The following is a 23691-nucleotide window of genomic DNA, read 5'->3' as shown; positions in this document are numbered from 1 at the left end:
GCTCTTCTTCCGCCTCGCCCACAATGGGCTTCCTTCTAGGTCTTATTTCCCAATACATAAGGTGAAAGGACTACCTACCTCTTGGGGATGCAGGAGAAATAAAAGACTTTAAATGGACACAGGCCCTCTCTTTAGGTGTACAGATTGGTCTACAGCCCCTCCTCCACCTCCCACCCCCAACTCCCCCACCCCCCACCCTACCCCCACCCCGCAACCACACTATAGTGGTTAGAAACAGAGATTAGAATCCCGGCTGGGTGGGATGAACGTCGGCTCCATTACCCATAGGCTTTTGTCTCATCTGTAAAAGGGAACAATTCAGATCTCATTTAGTTGTTACGGATATTATAATCTGATACACAACACACACAAAAGAAACACATTGGTGCTTTTATGGTTTTTATTTTACCTACAGTATTTATTTAGCAAGCAGGACTTCAGACCCTATCTGCCCAGGCTCCACCCTACTTTTGTCTCAGGCAAGACCAGTAGGGCGGCTCCACAGCCTCCAGGATACCGACCAGCTTTTCCTATTGGGCCTGAGCTCTTGGGTCTCCTGGCTGACTCTTTGTTTTGAGAGTATTGCCTCTTTGGGACCTTCAGTTTCCCCTGACTTTTTAGAGTTGTGAGATTCATATTCCCTGTTTAGAACGACGGGGCTCCCAGAGGCAGACTTTAAAGGGTTCGGGAGAGCATGCTACATGTACGAGCAAGGGAAGACGTACGATACGATTGATCTTGCTCCATCTCAGATGGTCCTGGGCGACTCAATAAGGGTCAAGATGCTGCTGGTCACCCAGTCCTTAACCTGAGGTGGCACAGACCAGGTGTCCCGAAAGCGCTTTCTGAGCGTTGGCCGAGCCGTTTGTGTACTAAGGCCCCTAGTGGGTGGAGTCCGGAGAAAGGATGTGGTCTCCAGAACAAAGAGGAGGGCAGGGAGGGCCTGTCCGGACTGCTCAGGGCTTACAGGATCCCAAGATACTTATTTGGCAGGCTTGCGGCACATCCCGGACTTTAGCTTAGAGCCTGAATCCTGCCGAAGCCCACCCGAGGATGTCTAAGACCTCGCAACAGCAGCACCCAAAACTACAATACCCAACACCCCTGGACAGTGAGGGGCAGAGTCTTGTAGGGGCGGGGCCTAAAATTGAATTTTCCCAATAGGACCGGAGCAGGGGCGTGACTCAACAGAGAATTGGCTGGGACAGTTTGGCAGGGCGGGGCCAGCCAGCTGGCTGGCGCCGCGGGACAGGCGTCTGAAGCAGAGTCCAGGAGACGTTGCTGAACCGGCCGGGGCTCCCGGGCTGCGGTGCCTCCCGCCCGTCTGCCGGTCTCTACTGCATCTGCCCGGTCCCGAGCAAACTAACACGAAATCGCGCCGGAACGGCGGGCCGGATTGAGAGGTGAGTATGAGGATCTCCGGACAACCCTAAGAGTCCGGATGAGTCCGGGGGAGGGGGTGTGAAACCTGGATGTCTAGACAGGAATTCTGAAACTCCCAAGTCCAGGAGCCCCAGCTAAATCACGGGAACTCCAAAGACACATGGTTGAAGTTCTGAGACCTTGGGAGAAGGCACCTATGGACCTCCAAGAGGCTCCAGGATCCCCAGAGACACTAATCTATAGGGAGCTGATACCTTGAGGAAACTTTTCCAGATCCTGACCCCGCTCCCGCGGGGCCTTAACAATCTCCAGGACTGCAAACTGTGTAGCATGAAGCCATGAGAATGGGTAGCAAGCAGTGGCAGGAACTTCTGAGCACACAGTCCTGGGTATCACCTAGGTTCGGAATTAACAACACCATTTCCCAGCATGAGGAAGCATAACATGTCCACAATACTTAAGACGGTGACCATTAAATGGCACTGAGGAGGGGGAGTTACCCCAGGTAGAGTAGCTAGATGAAGAGGCAAAGACCCTAGCAGTGACCTGAACAGAAAGGGTTCTTCAAACTCCATTTAGTGTGCATCAGAACTCCCCCAGACCCATTCACCGGATGGGGTGACTCACACCAAGTGACTGTGTGTGTGTGTGTGTGTGTGTGTGAGAGAGAGAGAGAGAGAGAGAGAGAGAGAGAGAGAGAGAGAGAGAGAGAGAGAATGGATGATTTCGGGATGAATCAATGAAGGTGGGGGGAGTCCAGAGGCCATTCAGTCACCATCATTTAACTAAACATCCAGGTGTGCTAGACCCTGGATTCACAAATTCCAGAGGCACTGGGGACTACAGGAAGGAGAGACTTGGGCTAGAGACTGGTACCAGATTTAGGGATCCATTTTGATGGTCAGTGATTGGACAAGAAGCAGACAGCTTGGAGTCTTGGTGGCATTTTGGAAAGGGACTTCAGAAGGCAGAAGTAACGAAGATTTGTGTGCCCTTTGAGTCTGAGTTTTTCTGACCCCCTAGGGTGATGAATCTTTGGCCATCTCCCATCCTTTCGGTTTGTCTGAAGTCCAGAGGTTAGGCGGGTCAGCTTCCCAAGGCCCTTGCAGTTGGGAATTGAACTGTGAGTGAATCCTAAGTGTGTGAACGGACAGGGAGGGCCAGACACCTGGTTCTACAAGCCCAGGCCTGCTGACGTCACAGGAAGGAAAGGCGTGAAAATGGACATGTACAGAAAGCTGGCTCCAAGAACTGACAGATGCATTTAGCCCCTATACCTGTGGGCATGACAGTAGGAGCAAGACTTGGATAAGGCTCAGCCCACAGCCGGACACCCAGCTTGTGGAGAGAGGGTGGGTGGAGGTACAGGTGGAGGGGCAGGCTGCGCGGGCCCCCAGAGATGAGAATGACAGGAGACTAGAGACCAGCGAGCACCCCCTGGTGGTAGGCTCAGCGTGGTGGGCCTGGCTGAATTCTCCATCCAGATCCAGGCCCTCCTTGTTTGGGGCTTAGTCAGGATGCCGACTTAGACCACAGGGTAGACTGGCAGCCAAGCTGGTAAGGTTGGGACAGGAACACCTATTCTTGGTTTGGTGAGTTTTTTCAGCAAAACACCCTAGGGCAGAGGACAGTTCCCACCCAGGAGCCACATGTCAGAGTAGGATAGGAAAGAAATTCTCATGGGCTAGAGAGGGAAACAGAGGCACAAACCTAGGGGGATCTCTACAGTTTCCAGCAACCTGACTCATGTCTGCCTCTTGCAGAATTCTGAGTGCCACCGGGACCTTGGTGGGAGCTGACACACTTAAAGAACTAGGAGCCAGCAAGATGGCAGATGAGGCCTTGGCTGGGCTGGATGAAGGAGCCCTCCGAAAACTGGTAAGTAGCCCGATTACTGTACCATGGGGTGGGGCAAGAGCCAACCCAGGGATGTAGGCCACTTCTCATGTACTTGTCAGTACCTAAGAAGGGGGATGGGTTTGGAGGAGAGGCTCAGGGAACAGTGCCAGGTTGGTTCCATTTGGCTGCTCCAGAGGACCCCGTGGTATGTTCCTGTCCGTGTCTGGTGCTGAGACCTGGTCCCTGCCCACCCCAACTGTCACCTCCTGTTTAAACAGTAACTGCTGGGGACTCACCCATGGGGCTGCTACAGGTGTGGGAAGGCTGGATCTACCTCTCCCCAGCAGCCTGGGCACTGCCCACTCCTGGCAGGCTGCCCAATGATAATGGGCAGCAATGAGTAATAAACCAGAGAGCAGCAGCTGGGTGCTGAGCACACCACCTTACAGAATATTCACGGATGCTGGCAAGCACCAGCACACCATGCAGGGAAGTCGCATACCCAAGTGCTCTGGGCTAAAAGCTTCCTCAGGGTCCAGACCTCAGAGGGGAGTCTCAGGATACCCAGAGTCATGAGAAAAGCTGGAAGAACCGGGAGAGAGATGGGCTGAGGGCCCATATGAGTTCTGTGATGTCTGGTCTGTTGTTTTCTACTTTAAGCATTGACTTCTTGTAAAAGAAAGGGGGAGGGGCGGTTAATACAAAATATAGGTTGCTAGTGTTAGATAGGGGTATGGACCTGACTTTGGGATAGAGACTGGATTGGTCCACTCCACTCTTGTTTACCAGCGTCTTCCTACTCCCAAGTACACAGTGGCAGTGGGACAACACAGCAGAGCAGTAATACAAGTCCACCAGCAAGGCCATGCAGTAGGCCATGGGGAGAGGGGCCACGCCCCACCATCCATCCCCTGATCTCTGACAAGGGCAAAAATATATAGACTTTACTTGCTCTACAAGTGTCCCACACCATTGCCAATCCTTTCCCCTAGAGGCAGAGGCTTGAGCCACTTGGCCTAATTGCCTTGACCTCCCCTACGCAGTTGGCCTGTGTGTCCTGAGGCAAGAGCTTTAACCCCCTTCTGAGTTCACCACAGCCAAAGGCTCTCTGCAGTCAGGAGATGGGGTTGGGTCTCCAAAGATGCCCACCAGTCACCTTCATCGTCCCTCAAGAAGTCAGTCTTAATGTTTTCCAGAGGGAAAGCCACGCTGGGTGTCCATGCACTACCGGGGTATTCTCCCAACCATCAGACACCATTCATGCAAGGCGTGGAAGCTGGGAAACGCATTGTTAAGAGGAGAAACAGACGTAGTAGTTGCCGGACGCACTTACTCCCAGCCCCAGGCCTGGGAGCAAAGGACAAGGGAGACCCAACCCTGTCTTGGCTCCGCGGCCCCAGACCCACCCCAGCCCCGAGCTTCATCGCCCGGTGCGCGCCATTGCTGTGCCCAGAGCTGTGAGGGTCCCACCCTCCGGCTTCGTGGCAGGAACGGGGGCGTCCCAGACCCGGCTCCTCCCCGCGGGGCCCGGCCTTATATGGGAAGCTGTGCCCAGCTGACTAGGGGAGCCGCAGTTGCTTCCGGCCCCGCTCCCGCACATTCCTGAGGACGGGGTGGTGGTGGGCTGCGCGGGACAGGGGCACCCAAGGACAAGCATACTGCCTGTGCCCCCTGCCACGTGTCTGCACGCCTGCCTGGTCTGGTGACCTAGGGAAGCAGCTTAGGCGTTGTGAACCTCCCTTCCTTTGCAGATGTGAGGTTAAAGCCGGCGGTGGCTGGGGTCTTCCTGCCTGGCTCCTAGCTGCGGCGCCCGGCTGGAGACTGGGTGGGTGGGGCTTGGGCGAGCTCCGCACTGATGGCCGCAGCCTATGGGCCTTTAGCGCCCCCTGGCGAGGCATTTCCCCAATTGCTATTTACACAGCAGACAGCTCGGGCCTGGGATTAAGGGAGGACCTGCTGGAGAATTGCTTCTTGTGCAGGTGGAGGAGAGCCCGAAGAAGCTAGGAACGCTGAGTAGACCAGATGCCTCCAGCAGCGAGTGTAGAAAGCACCGGAGCCCCGGTCCCCTCCCCCTCCATCCTCCCACAGTAGGAGGAAGCACCCTCTTTCCTCCCAGGAGAATTTCACTAGGCAGTTTCGGAAACCATCCCCTTCCCCTTGACAGACAATAGTTCTTTGTATTTCCTTCCCTCCCTCCCGCAGTCCCTCTACACACGGTGGGGGCAACTGAGAGGGTGAGGAACTTTAGACACAGAAACACTGTGGCCTGACCTTTGGTGTTCAAGAGGGTGGGGAACACAGGACACAGCAGGGACACTTGTCAGAGCTTTGCTCACAGTCCCAAAAGGAAGGATGCCAGGGAGTGGCCCGCAGAGTGAGGCCCAGCCAGACCCTTCCACTTAGGGGATTCAGTAGGAGGATCCCAATTCCCAAGTGGAGACACTGAAGTACCCAGGGGTTGTAGAAATGACCACATTCCTATCTTGTACTTTTTTCTGGGGGTTGGAAATGAGGACCCATGAGACAAAGTCATGGTATCTCTGGACCTGTCTGGACCAGCTGTCCCCTAAAGTCACCAATCTCCAAATGTTCTGTGGAAGTGAGCTTCAACCTCTTGGCTATAATAAGTCTCCTTAGATTTTGACATTTCTAGAGCAGGTCTTGTTTCAGGGAAGCCTTGCAGTCAGAGACCTAGGTCTAAACTCTCAAGTTATTAACCGTGAAGAAGATTCCCAATTCCCTCTCATCAGATGAAATATCAAGAGCAGATAAGGGATCTGCATTGGCCCAACAGTTAATTAAGAGCATTAGACCCAAATTTGGTTCTCAACACCTACGTCAGGTGGCTCACAACCAGTTGTGACCCTAGTTCCAGGGGATCTGATGCCTTCTTCTGGCCTCCACAAGCACCCATCCGCTCATACAGACACATGCAAACACATAAATAAAAATAAATCTTAAAGGGAGGACAGGTGCACCCTTTACTCCAAGTACCCAGGAGGCAGAGGCAGGAGGATCTCTGAGTTTCGGGCCAGCCTGAGCTACAGAGCTAGTTCTAGGACAGCCAGGGCTACACAGAGAAACCCTATCTCAAAAACCAAACAAACAAAAATGGCAAATAGGGATTTGGGGGGGGGGTCACTGACAGTTTGGGTCCTAATAAATACGTCAGTGTTCTGTCTTTTCCTTTTCTTCTACTGACTGACTAGAAAGGAGAAGAGACCACCCCTGGGTCACTGTTTCCTTCCCATCTTTTGCTCTATCCCAAGGGTCAGTGTCTCATCTGGTCAATTCAGAAGCAATGACGGGAGATTATGCCCTGACTGTAGACTGGGACCTGGTGGGGGAATCTGGCCTGGGCTTCAGAGAGCTGGCCTGCCATAGCTCCTCAGGAATGTGGATCTGGGAGGGCTGTCCCTAAGGCTTTGCCTGCTCTCTTCAGATTAATACAAGCTGGTTAGTGGCTAAATTGGGCCAGCTCACACTCCCTTCTGATACCTATTTTTCTCTGCACGCCCTATACCTCCCAGCTCCCCAACTGAGGAAAATCAACTAGGAAGAAGATTGGAAAGGAGAATTAGTCAGGATACCCTGCCCTTACTCACTCCCGTTTGTCTATCAGACCCACACTGGCCAACCCTGAGCCAGCCCTCTCCCTTAAGATCCCTTAAGATCGCTTTGCCACAAGGAGTGGAGAAGGCAGCAGGATGGCCTGGGTGGCACATAGAAAGTGCACTTTGCCGAACTGGTTTCTATCAGGGCCCCGATTTCCTCGGAAGCTGAAGGGAGCTGCTGTACTCTGTGGACATCTCTGGGGTATCTAGGTAGACCCTCTTGCTTGCTGCCTTATCTTTATCTCTCTAGGGGACCAGCCCGTCCCACACCAGATCTTCCATGTTGGTTAGGACTAAAGTCAGTAAAGGGGGGAAAGGTAACCCTGCCAAACAGGGAGCTACGACTCCACAGCGCCCGCTTCTGCCTCAGTTTCCTATCTGACATCTTTCTCTGCAGGTCTCTGCTACTCTGGGACTAGATAGATCACCAGGGGACTTCTTTTCTTTGCATCCCTGTTGGTAGTTCAGAAGGGTGACCACCCTTTTCCTGCTGTGACTCCCTGGTCTAAAAGGTTAACGAAAGACTCAGGAGAGCAGATGTCAAGTCCCACAAAGGGGTGACCAGCCGCTCGGCACCTGGCTTGGGACGGTGGTTGCCACCTGCACTCTCACAGAAGGTGTTCCCGGCACCACAGTGCACAGTGGGCCTCTTGGGATCTTTGATGTCATGAGCTAGGTCTCCCCTAAAAAATCCTGAGTGGGAGGCAGGCACATGGAAGGCTTAGGGTAGAGAGAGTGGAGACAAGCCATCCATTGTGTCCCAGGCAGAACTGTGGGCAGTTGGTGCCAGTCCTTTGCCCCTGACAGAATGCCCACCCCTCTCTCCCACCTACATTGCAGCTGGAGGTCACAGCAGATCTGGCAGAACGGCGGCGGATCCGTTCAGCCATCCGGGAGCTGCAGCGGCAGGAGCTAGAACGAGAAGAGGGGGCTCTGGCATCCAAACGTTTCCGTGCTGAGCGGCAAGACAACAAGGAGAACTGGCTACAGTGAGTGGCAGGGGTGGGCTGGGTTTTCAGGTACAAATGTGCCCCAAAGATCAGCTCATGTGGAGGCAGATGTGCCTGTTACCCGTGAGCATCGCAATGCACAGGGAGATTTGTGGATAGGGAACAAGTACCAGCTGTGGATGTGCAGTGTGGGTAACATTAGGCATTGGCGCCTGTGTCCAGGAATGTGTGGGTGGGTGAGTGTATGGATGGGTGGGTGGGTGGGTGGATGGGTGGATGGATGGATGGATGGATGGATGGATGGTTGGATGAATGGATCCAGGGATGGACAGATGGATGGATGGATGGATAGATATTGATATATATTGATGTTGATATATTGATATTGATGTTTGCTCAGAGGTTCTACATAGATAGCTCCATGTCTCTCTGCCAGTGTTCTGGCCTCTGACCCTGACCCATTCCTTGAGTCTACATCCTCCAGACCCCATCATGCAATGGTGGTCACACTCACGTTGTCCCTGCAGCTCTCAACAGCGAGAAGCCGAGCAACAGGCCGCCCTCGCACGGTTGGCAGGGAGACTGGAGTCCATGAACGATGTAGAGGAGTTGACCACACTGGTAAGGCCCAGGGCAGGCAAGGGATAGGTGAAGGGTAAATGAAGACCTACCTGGATTCCAGAGTGCAACCCCCTGTGGCCTGCCTGTCATCCATAGCTTCGGAGTGCTGGTGAATACGAGGAACGCAAGTTGATCCGAGCCGCCATCCGCCGTGTGCGAGCTCAGGAGATCGAAGGTAGGTGCCCTCTGTAGACTCACCCTTGCCCTGCACCTCACATCTCATGTCACTTCCTGACACTTGTCCCTGCCCTTCCAGCTGCCACCTTGGCTGGGAGACTATGCAGTAGACTTCCCAGTAGTGGGTCCCGAGAAGACAGCAGGAGGCAGGCAGCACACACATTGGACCCTGGTAAGGTAAGGAGTGCGGGCGTGAAGGGAGGACGACCCAGTGCCTCCTGACAACAGTAGTTCAGGGCATAGTACCTGTGAGCCTTTGCTATGCTGTCATTTGACTGGGAGCTGGCCCCTGGCCAGTGTTCGAGGAAACCCCAGAGCTCGTTTCTTACGCACTCAGGCAACTCCAGCTGTATGCCTTCCACTCCAGACCTTGAACTCAGATTTTTCTCTCAAAGCTAGCCTGTCTACACAGCTCCAAGTTACTTGCTGTTCCTTCCCCAACACTACTCTCACGGATGATACACTGGCGCCTCTCTTACCTTCACCTCTACCTTCCACCCCTACCACTACCACCCAGCCTGTGCTCAGCAGCCAGAAGGATCTCCTAGAAATGCAAGTCTAGTCCTCGCACTGCCCCTGCTTAAACCCATCCCATGCTGCCCCTTACCCTCCAGTCAGCATCCTTACCTTGGCTCTCCAGGGCATGCCTGTCCTCTCTGTTCTTCAGATAGTGTAAGAATTCAAGATACACCGTTTCCACTAATGGCCAGCAGAGGACGCTAGCTGCCTAGTCCTGCACAACTCTGATTAGCTAGACTGAGGCTAGAGCTCTGAATGAGAGGGTCCTTTAGGAATGGGAGTCCCCAGCAAGTTTCCTGTTATCACCAACCGCTGGCCTTTGGCTCTGGTCCTTGTCAAACCACCTTTGTCACTGGCCAGCCTTCTTTATGCAGGTGTGCCCGCAGGAAGCCATGCCCAGCCCCTCTGCTTTGCATGGCCTGCTCTGTCAGCTGGGTCCTCCGTGGGTGGGGGTGGCACTCAGAGAAACCTTGGTTGCCTCCTGTGTGTCCCCTGCAGGTGCCAGAGGAAGAGAAACAGGGACAGCAGACAGAAGTACGAGAGCCAACTCCGACACCAGAGGACACCAGCCAGGATGTGACCACAGTGACACTCCTGCTGAGGGCCCCGCCTGGGGGCACGCCCAGCTCACCTGCCTCCCCTGACAGTTCGCCCACCACGGCCTCTCCAGAGCCTCTGCTGGAGCCTGCTGGGGCCCAGTGTCCTGCTGCTGAGGCTCCAGTCAGCTCTGAACCACTTCCTCACCCTTCAGAAGCTCCCAGCCCTGAGCCTCCCATGTCGCCGGCACCCCCAAGCTCTCAGGGGCGGGTCATCAGCAAGGTGAGTTGGGTGAGAGATGGGGATGCCAGGCAGGTGAGTTCCTTGGTCCGAGAGCCCTTTCCAATGTGGTGTTTACCTTGGCAGCCCCTGCTTGGCTCCACAGAGCCCTCTGATACCGTGGACTCCACCAGAGGCTCCTCTAACACTAAGAGAGCAGGTGAGGATCCCTGTACAGGTTACTACGGGCTTCTGCTTTCTCCTGTCCTGTCCCAGCTCTCCCTGTCCCCCTCTCCTTTCCCTGCCTATAGAATGGGTTCTGATGCTTCTCTAGCCTTCTCAGGTCTAGGCAGTCCCTGACACTGCCCACCACAGCCCCTGAGGTGTTCCTCCCCTGGCCAGGCCCACTCCTGCCACCCATGGCCAGAGGCCTTCTTACAGCCTTGAAAGGCAACAGACCTCAGGCACATTCTTCTCCCCAATAAGGGAGTATACCCATCTCCCAGCAGGATCTATGGGCAGTGCTGGCAGCAGAAGGGGGGTGGAGGGTGTCCCTTAGTCCCATCAGTAGGGAGAATCTGGATACCTTTCTCTGGCCCTAGCTCACTTCTGGCTCCTAAGAGTGCCCACATCACCCTGGGGTCAGTGCAGGAGAGAGAGGAGGTGCCGGTAGGAGAATTGCCGATGAGTAGGCAGGCCTCAGTGGGTGTGGTAAGGAGAGGTCTGTGATATGAACAGCACCCCACCATCCACTTTCCTTTCTCTTCACCCCCCCCCCATTCCCCGTTATGGCTGCCCCATGCTCACCAACCTCCTACCAGACCTGGCTGAACCGAAACCCTGCCAACGCTCCCTGTCTGTGCTCAGTCCCCGACAGCCAACCCAAAATCAAGGTACCATCCGTTTTTTTTTTTTTTTTTTACCATCCCTAGAGTCTGGGCAGTCTCTATCCCACCCAGGCACTGACGGCTTTCGTGTCTCCTCCAGAGCCAACCCCTCTTGCAGGATCATCCCAGTTCCGTCGAGCTGGCTCTGTGAGAGACCGAGTGCGCAAGTTCACATCTGACTCTCCTGTGGTTGCCAGGCTCCAGGATGGCCCACCCCGAACAGCCCTCGCTTCACCGACCCCCACAAGGCTCCCGGGCCCTTCCCTCATGAGCACCACCCTTGCCTCCTCCTCCTCCTCCAGCAACTCCTCCTCTCCAAGTCCCAGTGACACTTCCTCCCACAAGAAGCAAAGAGAACTTGCTCATTCCCTGGCCCAGCTTCAGAGTTGCCCTCAAGAGGAGGGCCCTGGGGGGCGGAGCTTGGCTCCCAGGTCCCTTGAAAACAGAGCAGGGGGGCCCAGGCCCTGCTCAGAAGAGCCCAGTACCCCACCACCCGTGGCCGTCGGCACTGGGGAGCCAGGGGGCAGTATGAAGACTACATTTACCATTGAGATCAAGGATGGCCGTGGTCAGGCCTCCACAGGCCGGGTGGTGCTGCCTACAGGCAACCAGAGAGCAGGTAGGCTTCTCCTGCCTGGGTGGAGTGCTTGCACCCCCCAATTCCCAGTTCTGCATGAAGGCAGATGGTGCTGCCAGTGTCCAGGGTGTGGCTCACCTTGACTGGCACTGCCCACACTCCACCTGGCCTCATCAGCAACCCTCTCCCTCCAGAACTGACTCTGGGACTGCGGGCACCCCCTACCCTTCTCAGCACCAGCAGTGGGGGCAAGAACACCATCACCCACGTCAGCAGCCCTGGGACTGTGACCCGACTGGGCAGTGTCACTCATGTCACTACCTTCAGCCATGCCTCCCCTGGTAACCGAGGAGGCTGCAACTTTAAGGTGAGCCTCTCTACAATCCACCAGCCACCACCGTTCACCACCTTCAGGGAGTGCTTAAGGGTGTAGGTGCACTTTCTCTGCTGTGCTCCTCCATCACTGTGCACACAAAGAAACTGAGGCCGGAGAGACGTGTCTAAGGCTGATCCATAGTCACCCAGAGGCGTATCTGAAGTCGTATGCTGATCTTTTGCTGTTCAGTTTTGTTTTATGTCGAGTCTCTTGTACCCTGGGTTGGCATTGATCTAAGTGCATAGCCAGAGCTGTCCTTGAACTCCGTCATCCTCCTGCCTCCACCTCCTGCATGCTGGCATTTACAGCCGTGAGCCGCCAGCCATGCCTGGATCCACTTGCTAATCTTTGATCCTTGCCCCTAAATTGATCGGTTCACTTCTCAGCGAACAAACGTGAAGGCTGCAGCTCACAGGCGGTGGTAGGGGCCTTTGGCCCTCTTCCTGTGTCAGCCTCTGCCATGTACACCCCTGTTCCCACCCAGCCCTGAACGTCAGCCCCGGCGTATGGATCAGATCACACGCTAATGCGAACTCAGCCCACTCCATCAGATTGTTGATTAGCATCTTTGCTGTGGAGGAGGGGTAGAACCGATGATGAAGACAGGCAGGCAGGGGGCACCCGGCATGTGAGGAGGTATCAGCCTAGCAGGTGCCACAGGAACTGAATCCGAGGTGTCCCTTCCATTATTCATTCCCAAGCTCGGGATCAACCGGTTGGGAGCTCAGCTGGGAAAGAGGTTCCCGGTGGGCTGCCCAGGTAATGCCCTCTGTGCTGTATGAAAGGCTGGATGGGGCTTTGACTGAGGTGAGGTGGTCAGATGGAGCTAACCCTGGGCCTTCCGAGGGGTAACAGGAAGAGAAGGTGAACGAGATCAGCCTTCTGGCAACAGAGCAGGACCCAGAAGGTTGGGGTGGCTGTCGTGAGGGACGGTGACAGATGGGGCTCTCGTGGTGAGTGAAGTCTTGGCTCTGGCACTGACAAATGACCTGTCTCCCCATCTGAGGAGAACAGATGTTGTGTCCATGATGCGCTTGTGCAGGGTCCGGGGTTGGATCTGAGCGCTTTGGCTGGGTTAGAGGACATGTCTCTCAGGGACAGGCCCCCACGCTAACAGACTGCCTAAAGTCTCATCTTCCTGTTCCTCCACTGTCTTGACTTGTTCAAGGCTTTCTAAACTAATGGGGCATGAGAGCAGAGATATGCAGGGGTCCAGCAAATGGAAGTCTCACAGTTGATGTACCCGGCCTCTCAGTCCATGCTCCCCCCCATTCTTCCACCTATGGGCCATGGGGCTCTCTGATCTCACTAATCCTTGAGCTGTGCAACAGGCTGTCCGCCTGTTTGAGCAGGCTACCCATCCCCCTCCATCCCCTCCTCAGAGGAGCCCAGAATAGGTTGGGCAGTTGTTCCAGCTGGCTGGTGGCAGGCTGGGAGGCCAGCAGGGGCGGGGCAGGCTCTCTGCCCTTGCCTTCGCCCTCAGACCAGCTGCGACACTGCCAGCATAGACAGCAGCCCCTGCTACTGTCCCACCACTGTACCCCAGAGCCCCGACTAGCAGTATGCCGGGAGCGCCAGGGCCTGGGCCTGAGGTGGCTGCAGCCTTTGAGGAACGGTTGAGTCAGGCACTACAGGAACTGCAGGCAGTGGCTGAAGCAGGCCGGTCAGCGGTGACCCAGGCAGCTGATGCAGCCCTAGCCACTGTAGAGCCAGTGGCTCAGGCATCTGAAGAGCTTCGGGCCGAGACAGCAGCCCTGAGCCGGCGGCTGGATGCCCTGACCAGGCAGGTGGAGGTGCTGAGCCTACGGCTGGGTGTTCCACTCGTGCCGGACCTGGAGTCCGAGCTAGAGCCCAGCGAGCTGTTGCTGGCTGCTGCCGACCCTGAGGCCCTCTTCCAGGCAGCTGAGGATGCTGGGACCCCCGTGGCCCACCCGCCTGCCTTTAGCACCCGCCGCAGCTCTTCTGCGGGCCCCTCTCGAAGCAGCAGTCTCGTAAGTCAGCCTGTGGGAGGGAACTGATTTGAACCCGGCTCTGCTGAGTGTCTGTAAATGTACCGATGCTGCTTCCGCCTCAGTTTACTTCACTGTACAGAGTGGTACAGTGTAGAGTAAGGTCCCTCTAAGATTGGGACAAGAAGGTGCCAGGCTCTAGCCCTGGCAGTTGTCCTGCAACCTTAACGAGGCCAAGCCTCTCCAGAACAGCTGCCACCTTGGATCTCCTTACCCTCATGACAGACAGAAGCCCTGCTAGGAGGGGAGGGCTGAGCTGGGCCTTGGCTTCAAGGGGGAAGGTGGGAAGGAGATCCCCTGGGGGAGTTAGGTCGGTGCTGGATGCTCCTTAGATAATGGGTCCCTGCAAGGTGAGGAAGGAAGGGAAGTTGTAGAGAGCTTCTAGGGGTCTCAGCTTGGGGTAGCTCCAGTCAGACACCTTATTAGAAGCCCTCGGGACCTGGTCCAGCACTTTGGCAATCAAGACCTGGGATCTGTGCTGCCTAGGAGGACACTAGAAATGAACCATTAGAAAGAACTCAACCTCAGGATTGAAACCACCGCACTTAGCCCGCAGGTCACATCACACTCACTGAGGACCTGTGGGAAGAAAGTCATCCAGCTGCCCTAGCCTCAGTTTCCCCTCTCTAACAGAGACCGTAAAACCCTCAGTGCTTATACACATACTGTTCTCGACTGAGTGGGAACCATGGTTACTGCTGCTACCAATTCGTATTCGTATGATTCTGGATATGAGGGAGACTCTATACAAGGCTCACTACAGTGGGCCTGAAACCAACATGGCTAGCCTACATCAGCAGGCCCCGCAGGCTGCTGGGGTTATTTTTAATGCTATGCCAGCAGCTCCAGGATCTAATCCTCTTCCACCCAGGTTTCACCCACATCCCTGCGTAAAACCTACACCCTCTCCACACTCTGTAGATGGAGCCCGATCCAGCAGAGCCCCCCTCTGCCACAGTGGAAGCAGCTAATGGAACAGAGCAGACTCTGGACAAAGTGAACAAAGGCCCAGAGGGGCGGAGCCCCCTGAGTGCAGAGGAGCTGATGGCCATTGAGGACGAAGGAATCCTGGACAAGATGGTATGTTAGTCAGCGCTGGCAGACGGGGGGGCTGTCTGAGGAGAGGGATCGGCAGGCCCCAGGTATGCAACAACTGCTTTATCTACAGCTGGACCAGGCTACGAACTTTGAAGAGCGGAAGCTCATCCGGGCTGCGCTCCGTGAGCTCCGACAAAGAAAGAGAGGTAGAGAGCCAGTTGCCCTCCTAGATGTAGCCGCTCCGTTCCTCAGCTGCTACCCTCATTCTGGAGCCCTCCCGTGGTCACTCCAGCTCAGTAGTTGTCCACTCATCTGCCCTTCCCTCGAGCCAGGTGCCCCCTGGCCTCCTTGCCCTGTGTCAGCCCCCTCAGCCTTTCTCCCCCTGCACCTAACTGCTCTCCTCTGACCGGTGTGGCTTGCTTGAATCCACACAATCCTCCCAGTTGCTCCTCGCTCTGCTGAGACCCCGTTAGTCTCTGTCTCTGGGTGTGGCTACTTCTTTTTCCTGCAGCTTCTTAGCCCTTCTGTCCCTCACAGTCTAGGTTTATTCTGAGACAGCTGTTCTCTGAGAACAATTACTCTCCTACCCAGCTAACCCTCCTCACCAGCCTCTTTCTCCAGTGTCCTTCGGCCGAGTCCGATCGCCGATTCCTCCACCCACTCCCCGTTTAGGTGCTCCTTCCGGTTGCTTCTCTCCTTCCGGTTGCTTCTCTCCTTCCTAGGACTTTGACGGTCCACCTCTCAGCTGCAGTGTTCACCCAGCTCTCTCCCCTCCGGATTCAGCTTCTTGTTGCCATAGAAACTTGTCTTGGATCCGGATGCCCCTTTGACCGCAGCTGTTCTATGTCCCCTCTTCCTCTGCAGAGTCCGTCACCTTTAACACACACACACAGCTCTGGGCCTAGTTGTGGTCGTCCCCCCCCCCCCCCATCCATCCCTAGAGAGGCAGTGGCTTCGTGTGTCCTTGGTGTTTCTAACGAGCTTCCTCCACTCCATCCCGTGTGCCCCTTGTGTTTGTGCATGTGTGCTGTGTGGCGCTGGGCTGCCCTTTTGGACACGCATGGGGCATCCCCCTGCTCAGACCAGAGGGACAAGGAACGAGAACGGCGGCTACGAGAGGCACGGGCCCGGCCAGGCGAGAGCCGAAGCAATATGGCTACTACAGAGACCACCACCAGGCACAGCCAGAGGGCGGCTGATGGCTCGGCGGTCAGCACAGTTACCAAAACTGAGCGGCTCGTCCACTCCAGTAAGAGGCTGAGCAGGGTTTGGGGCTCAGGGTGAGCTCAGTGTGATTCCCTCTGCCTTTCATACACTTTTTTGTCCCATTCCTGTCCTTCTAGATGACGGCACGCAGACTGCGCGCACCACCACAGTGGAGTCGAGTTTCGTGAGGCGCTCGGAGAGTAAGGCCACCTGCTCCCTCCTGTGCCTGCCTGCCTGCTCATCTCCTTAAACACTCTGTGTCTTCAACTGATCCTTCACTTTCATTTCTCCACTGTGGCTATGGCTATTCCTCCTTATATTCAGCCCAGGCCCTCACCTCACTCCCTTTCCCACAGATGGCAGCAGCAGCAGCAGCAGCACCACGGTCCAAACCAAGACCTTTTCCTCTTCCTCTTCCTCATCCAAAAAAATGGGCAGGTGAGCACGGGGCAGTACCTCTGGGGACCTCACTGCATACCCATTCTGCAGAAAGGCAGACTGACATACTGAGAGAATGAACATGCAGTCGAGGAGGTATCAGTTGTGTCCTGATTGCTTTGTGATCTCTCAGGCACACCACGGGGTAGGGGTGGAAGATGCTTGTGGAGGCCAGACTTGCTGAGAGTCTTACACTGAGCCTTAGATCCACCTGCCACTCCTTGCTGGCTGGCACTTCCAATGTCTGCAAACCATTTCTGGGTCACAGAACATGCTGCTGACTTGAGGCACTTATGGCACAGAGGATAGCAGGCAGGAAGCCAATCCCCGGAAGTTCCAGGAGCTCTGAATTGGTGACCTGTATGCAAATTCCGGCCCTGCATACAGGTGTCCTCTGAAATCCTATAAAGAGACCTTAGTTTCCTCATTGTCGTAGGAAATAGTGTGGATTCCTCTCACCCTTGTAAAGTTTATTTCCTTACTAATTTATTCATTTTGGCTGGATCTTTTGTTTTGCTTCGTTTGACTCACTGGGTATTAGAACCTAGGGCCTCACGTGAGGTGTGCTAGGCTAGTACCGCACTGCTGAGCAAACATCCCTGGCCCTCTTTTCACTTTTTCCCTTTGAGGCGAGGTCTCTCCCTAAATTGCAGCTTATTAGTATTAAACTCGCTCTGTGGTCCAGCAGGCTTTGAACTTGCCTCAGCTACGTAAGCATCTGGGATTCGAGGCCTGCATTTGCTTTTTTGTATTTTTGCAGGGTGGGGAGAGGTGGGTCCATGGTAGAGTGTCACTGTATGTCCCAGGCTGGTTTTGAACTTGTGATCCTGTAGCCTCAACCTCCAGAGTTCTGGGATTACAGGAGCACACCAACACGTCAAAGTCCCTCGTTTTTCAACAGCAGAGTGGGGGGCTGGGATGTAGCTTGTTGCAAAGCATGTGGTTAACACACAGGAGTCTCTGGATTCCTTCCCCAGCACTAGGAGTAATAAAAGGACGTCCAGTAAAGTCTTCAGAGGCCTGAGCTACTACTATTGTTACTATTTGGGGCTGATCATTCTATTCCTTTGTTTTGCTTTGTTTTGTTCCGGTCCTAGGGATCCAACCTAGGGCCTTGTGCTTCACTGGGCAAGATCTTTATTGCGAGCTACCTTTCTTTTTTTATTAAGTCAGAGTTTCCCTAAGTCATCCAGTCTGTAGCTCAGGTGGTTCTCGAACTTGTCATTTGTCTGGGTCAGCTTCCCCAGGAGCTGGGATTACCAGCCCGTGCCACAAAGCCTGGAACTGGGGATTAAACCTGGCCAACATCCCGTATTTGTGCCTTTCTCTATGCACTCCTCTATAAAACAGGCGTGACAAGGACACCCTCTCCTTTCTGTTAAGGACACCCTCAATTCCCCCTAACCTCTTTCTCATGTGTTAGTGGAAGTTACTGGTGGTGTTTGGTGCAGTATAAGACCTCTCCGAAACCCTGCCCCAGAGCAGCCCAGGAGGACCCCATGCTGCAAGTTTCAGTGTCTCCAACACCACCACCACCAAGTTAAGGATCCTGGTCTGCTGCCAAGAGAGCAGACCCATTCTTCCTCCAACCTAACATCCGTCTTGTCTCCCTCCAGTATCTTCGACCGAGAGGACCAAACCAGCTCACGTTCTGGCAGCCTGGCGGCCCTCGAAAAACGCCAGGCAGAGAAGAAGAAAGAGCTCATGAAGGCACAGAGTCTGCCCAAGACCTCAGCGTCCCAAGCACGCAAGGCCATGATTGAGAAACTAGAGAAGGAAGGCTCTTCGGGGTCAGTGGTAGAGGGTAGAGAAATGGTCTGGGCGTTGGGGAAAGGGCCCAAAGTTCAGTGGATGCAGCCAGAGATGGGAGAAGGAGGGTCCAATGTGACCGAAAGGCTGAAGGTCATGGTAGACTAGGCCAGGGGTCCAAAGGGTAGGCTGGCCCATTAGTGGCGTCTTGTGACCCCCTTCCCCATGCCACCCCCACAGCAGTCCTGGCACACCCCGTACAGCGGTACAGCGTTCTACCAGCTTCGGAGTCCCCAACGCCAACAGCATCAAGCAGATGTTGCTGGACTGGTGCCGAGCCAAGACCCGTGGCTACGAGGTGAGCCCAGTGGAGTGCCTCAGCCTGGCACCCTCTTCTGAGAATTATTTGGCAGCTGTCACAGCTCTGGCAGGGAGCGTGAAAAACATTCTCAGATGGGAAGACTTAAGTCTCAGGGAGACCACATGTCCTGCTCTGAATCTCTTGGTGGGCATGATTCAGAGACAGATCCTGCTCTTGGGGTCCCTTCAGTGCTCCACCCAGTAAATTTCTGGGAGGGAAGGAGTGACTGGAACATACGTGACCATAACCTCAGTTGAGTGGCACTGGGATCTCACTAGCCCCTCCCCCTAAAAAAATCACCACCTAGGGGGTTAATGAACTCAATTGGAAGAAGCTTAGGTTTTAACTGCTCACCTACTGTATGGTCTTGGACAAACAAGATCTCGCTGGGTCCAATTGCTCTAGGACTGGGATGCCAAAATGTGGGGGAGGGGTAGGTAGCAACCATGGGAAAGTTACCCCCAGCGTTCTGACCGGTGCCGGTGCCTCTGCCTCCCAAAGCACGTGGACATCCAGAACTTCTCCTCCAGCTGGAGTGATGGGATGGCTTTCTGTGCCCTGGTGCACAATTTCTTCCCTGAGGCTTTTGACTATGGACAGCTTAGCCCACAAAACCGGCGCCAGAACTTTGAAATGGCCTTCTCATCTGCTGAGTAAGTATGAGCCCCGTTCTCCTGGTGTCCGCTGGGATCGGCAGCCCTGAGACCCCCCCATGGAAGTGGCCAGTTGTACAGTGGGTCTGCAGACAAGACCCCCATCCCCAGAGAGTTTCCATCCTCCTCCACCCACCTGTTGCTGAGTGTGCCAGGTGCCCACCGGAAGGAAGGAGCGTCAGGCCCGCCCACCAGCCCAGGCTAAAACCCATCAGGTGGCCCTGTCCATAACTTCTCCCTCCTCCATCTGCCCCTGTTCCTCCTCTCTCCATTTCTCTGTCCTGCTGTCCTCCCACCATTACCAGAGCTTCCTGCTCCCACGGGATCCCGGCTGGAGATTCCAAAAGGAGGCTCCTGGCCCAGGCACCATGCCCGAGTGACCTATATAGGCCTATATAGGACATCGAAAGCCCTCCACTTTGGAATCGTTGCCCCTTCTGCACACTGCACCCAAGCACCCTCCTCCATCTCTTTCTTATCCTTCCCTTCCCTTTCTGGTTCCCTCTAGGATTTTTTTCTCCTTCCCCTCCCCCTCCCCCACTTCTCTCACGCCTCCCTCACCCCCTTCTCCCTGGGGCACAGCCCTCCTCTCCAACCTCGGCACCAATGCCAATGCCCCCCTCCCCGTGTTCCCGCTTGCCCCAAGAGTTCTCTGCACCTGTGACTGGTTTGGCCCCCCCCACCCTTGTCTGCACCGCGCACCATTAGTGACGGGTAGTGAGCGGCACGTCCACCATTGGGAGGGGGCATGCGGGGGGCTGGCAGACTGCGGCACTGAGAACATAACTGAACTCATGTCTCTGTATGTGTATGTGTGTGTGTCTCTGTCCTCCCTTCTCTCTTGGCCTCTCTTCCCTCCTTCCTGCACCGGGCCCCGCCCCCTGCCCCTTCCTGGCCCCCTACCCTCCCCAGGACCCATGCGGACTGCCCGCAGCTCCTGGATACAGAGGACATGGTGCGGCTTCGAGAGCCTGACTGGAAGTGCGTGTACACGTACATCCAGGAGTTCTACCGCTGTCTGGTCCAGAAGGGGCTGGTAAAAACCAAAAAGTCCTAACCCCTGCTTGGGGCCCCACGGTGAGAAATGTCGCCTCTCCCACCTGTCTCATTTCACCGGAATCTGCTCATCAGTGCACTAAGAGGGATTAAGGGGAAAGTGTGAAAAGCAGGAGAAACTTAGAAAAGCCAGAGGAGACAGGCAAGACCCTTGGTGACGCTAAGGTATGATAACAGGGAGGAAGACTGACAGGGAGCCCAGGAGGCCCCAGGCTCGGCCCCGGATGGCAAGCTTTAAAAGGAGACAACTAAACCGGGGTCTGAACAGTTCAGACTGAGGGAGGAAGAGGAGCGGCAGGCACAGGGACAGGCCCAGCAAGGCCAGGGACAAGAGAGATTACAGCTTAGCCTGGAAGGGAGGTTGAAGGAAGGGACCACAGTTTGAGTCTGAGCGTTCCTGTGAGGACCCAGGAGCCAAAGGTTATCTGAGAGATGTGCTCAGACTAGCATTCCAGAACAATCCCTCGGAGAAACTTGGGATGTTCAAGATGGAATCGCATCAGAAGTAGAGGAAGGGTCAGGATGGTGCGGGTTGCCAACCTCAGCATTCAGGAGCCTAGAGGATCACAGTTCAAGATCAGCCTGGGCAAAATAGCAAGGCCCTGTCTTAAAAACAAGCAAACAAGAAAGACAGGCTCCCTGATCTGGCTTGAAGAGAGAGAGGGCCAAGACGCCACTCAAACTCGGAATGTGCCATATGGGGAACTGGTGGTGTCTTTCTCCAAAGCGGGGAACTTGGGAACAGGACCAATTCAACAGGGAGATGGTTTTGGCTGGATTCCCCCAAGCCATATGGCTTTTTTCTCTGGTCAAATCACCTCAGGGCCACAGAAAAGAATTCCGATCCGAACTGGTTTTCAGGTCACAGAGTGAGGTCAGGGTCTCCGTTTAGCGGTTCTTTCTCTAGCTCCACCACTACATTCCCACCGATTCTGTTAGACAGAGGTCGTAGGTGGGAGGTGGGGATGGGACCACAGAAGAAGGCAGAGTCTTTTTTTTTTTTTTTCGGAGCTGAGAACCGAACCCAGGGCCTTGCGCTTTCTAGGCAAGCACTCTACCACTGAGCTAAATCCCCAACCCCAAGAAGGCAGAGTCTTACAAGCACCGGTGAGCACAGGCAGAACCAGTCCCGAAGTAAAGTAGAGGTCCAAAGGGAGCAAAGGAATTGCTGGGAGAAATGTGACTCAGGGATGGAGTCAACAGGGTTGCACAAGGTGCTCTCCTGGGTCAGGGCCCCTGGGGGAAGGAACACGTGTGTGCACACACTGAAGCTCGGGTGTGAAAAACAGGCTTGGTGCCGTCTCTAGGTCATATATGGTCTCAGCCCCTGCTCGGCAGGTCACTCGAAAAAGAAGGGCTTTGCTCAGTGTAGCTCTGGCCCAGCAGGAAAGTGTGACTCAGCTACGTGCTGTTGCTTTAGTTGCCTGGTGTTTGGCTTGTCACTTGGTAGCCTGAACCATGTACCCCAGTATAAACAATGGCTTTATAAGGTCTCCAGGGAAGGCAACCAGGGGCAGGAGGGAGCTCCAGACTTGGGAGAGGGAGGCTGGGATCCCTGCAAAGATAACTGCAGTTGGAAGATGCTCCAGAGAGAGAGAGCCTGCCTCTTCACCATGGTACAGCTGGATAAACAAACCCAAATGTGGGGTGAGGATGACCCGAAAGGCACATAGCCCATCATTACTAGTGCCAGGTACCTGTCACTTATTGTGAGTACTTCTAAGGTCTCAAGTGAATTGTAGAATGTCTGATGGGGGTGGGGCGGGGGGTGTAGTAGGGTCACAGAAGAGTCTCCATCAAGCATCCACGAGTGATCAGTTAGAACTGAGACTGAGGGATTTTTCTCCTTCCTGACACCTTTGTAAAAGACCCGATGAGGAGCTGGGCTGTGATTCCCAGCTACACCAGAGGCTGAGATTGGAGGTTCACCAATTTAAGGCTTGCCTGGACTAGAGAATGTTTTCAAGACTAGCCCCAGCAATTTATTGAGACTCTAACCCCCAAAAAGGTGGTAACCCAGCGGGAGAGAGCTTCTGTCTCAAGCCTGAGGCCCTGGGTTTAATCTCCAATACCACAAAATGCAAAAATAGTCTCAGGTGAGCTGGGAGTAGATCCCAGTCCTACCACCATCCCGGGTATGATTATGCAGGTACCAGAAGGGGGTCTTAGGTTATCTGTCTCATGTCCTGGGAACAGCAGCAATTCTGCTTTTTGTCATCCCTACTGAAATAAGCTTTTAGTAGTGTGAACAGGAGGCAAAACAGAAGATATCTTAGTTTGGGACAGGAAGACAATAGGCTGAGTTTGTCCCCCATCTTAAAGCTGTAAGGGGGAGAGGTTCCTACAGTAGGGAAGGGGGCGCTCCAGGCAGTTGTCAACACCCAGGGTTGACAGCCTGTATCTCATACCAGGTTCGACCTGGCGTTAAACAAACGGCTGGGTTGGTTCCCTGAATAAAGTGTAGCACTCTGAAGGAGAATCAGAAGGGTGACTGCACCGTGAGCTCAGTGTGGGGTGTAGACGACCCAGCTGAAATGACTAGGGTCTTCATCTGCCTCCCAACGTCCACCCAATGCAGATGATAGGGGTTAAAAAACCACTCTGGGAATACCACTGGCCTCCCTTGGAACAAGTGGGTCACTGGGGAATCCTGGGGGTAGAATAACACTAGCCAAAGGGGAAGCCCCCCCGGGGGTATAATGGCCTAGCTAAGACTCTACCAACTGGGATACACCAGTGCCTGAGCATGAGGTGGGCCCTCCAGAGAATGTTGGGGTCTAGACATGCCCAGGGTAGGGCATGGCTCACTCCCCAACCCCTCAAAATTCTACCTGCGTAGCCTATGGGCAGGATGGTCCCTGGGTTTGATTGCGGGTTTCCCTTCCTGGAAAGCCTTTCTGATGGATGAGATTTCATAATCTGGAGATTATGAAAAGACAAGCAGACTGTGACAAAGATCTCGGGGTAGAGGGACACAGTAAGAAGCAGGCTGGCGCTGACAACAACTCTTGTGCCCCGCTCCCCTGCAGGATGCTGGTGGACTGTGTACCCTTGGTGGAGGTGGAGGACATGATGATCATGGGCAAAAAGCCAGACCCTAAGTGCGTCTTCACCTACGTGCAATCGCTGTACAACCACCTGCGGCGCCATGAGCTGCGCCTGCGCGGCAAGAATGTCTAGCCACTGCTCACACCGCCTGCGCTGCAGGCTGCTGTCCCCACGCCCCCAGCACCGGCCCCTCCCAGTGCGCCTGCCCACTGCTGCCCCGTCTGTCGAAACACCTCTCCCCCTTGTACACACGCAGCGTTTTGATAAATTATTGGTTTTCAACGATCCTGATTTCTCTCTGCTGTCTTGGGATGGCGTAGGATTGTGAACTGTCCCCAAGTGTTCCCCCCACTCCCGCAGCCAGGCAGTGGGAGGAGTCGCCCGGGGATATTCAGGAACTCCTATTTGATCCCTCACACCATCTACTCGCAGCA

General features: G+C 54.9%; 1 protein-coding gene across 10 annotated transcripts; it reads left to right on the top strand.

The window, feature by feature from the left end:
• The first annotated feature begins 1239 nt into the window (after window positions 1-1239).
• Smtn (smoothelin) lies at window positions 1240-23542 on the top strand. 10 transcript variants are annotated; one of them, NM_001013049.2, is made up of 21 exons: window positions 1251-1403; window positions 3147-3261; window positions 7677-7825; window positions 8314-8407; window positions 8504-8582; window positions 8664-8761; window positions 9602-9922; window positions 10007-10079; window positions 10681-10752; window positions 10847-11365; window positions 11518-11690; window positions 14630-14788; window positions 14877-14952; window positions 15828-15995; window positions 16090-16152; window positions 16309-16390; window positions 18007-18180; window positions 18380-18497; window positions 19002-19153; window positions 20066-20230; window positions 23239-23542. In NM_001013049.2, the coding sequence occupies exons 2-20, from the start codon at window positions 3211-3213 to the stop codon at window positions 20208-20210; spliced, it is 2766 nt and encodes a 921-aa protein (NP_001013067.2). In that variant the 5' UTR covers window positions 1251-1403; window positions 3147-3210; the 3' UTR covers window positions 20211-20230; window positions 23239-23542. The 10 variants fall into 10 exon arrangements, 9 of the variants coding, with proteins under 9 accessions (XP_017454609.1, XP_006251258.1, XP_006251256.1 ...); XM_008770259.4 differs by lacking the exon at window positions 20066-20230 and adding an exon at window positions 13598-13690 and having other exon boundaries at window positions 1261-1403; XM_017599120.3 differs by lacking the exon at window positions 20066-20230 and having other exon boundaries at window positions 1245-1403; window positions 10865-11365.
• Window positions 23543-23691: the final 149 nt, after the last annotated feature.

Source organism: Rattus norvegicus, chromosome 14 (genome assembly GCF_036323735.1).
Source record: "Rattus norvegicus strain BN/NHsdMcwi chromosome 14, GRCr8, whole genome shotgun sequence".
NCBI classification, from domain to species: domain Eukaryota; kingdom Metazoa; phylum Chordata; class Mammalia; order Rodentia; family Muridae; genus Rattus; species Rattus norvegicus.
Note: the sequence above shows the minus strand (reverse complement) of the source record. Positions and strands in the feature narration are given on the sequence as shown.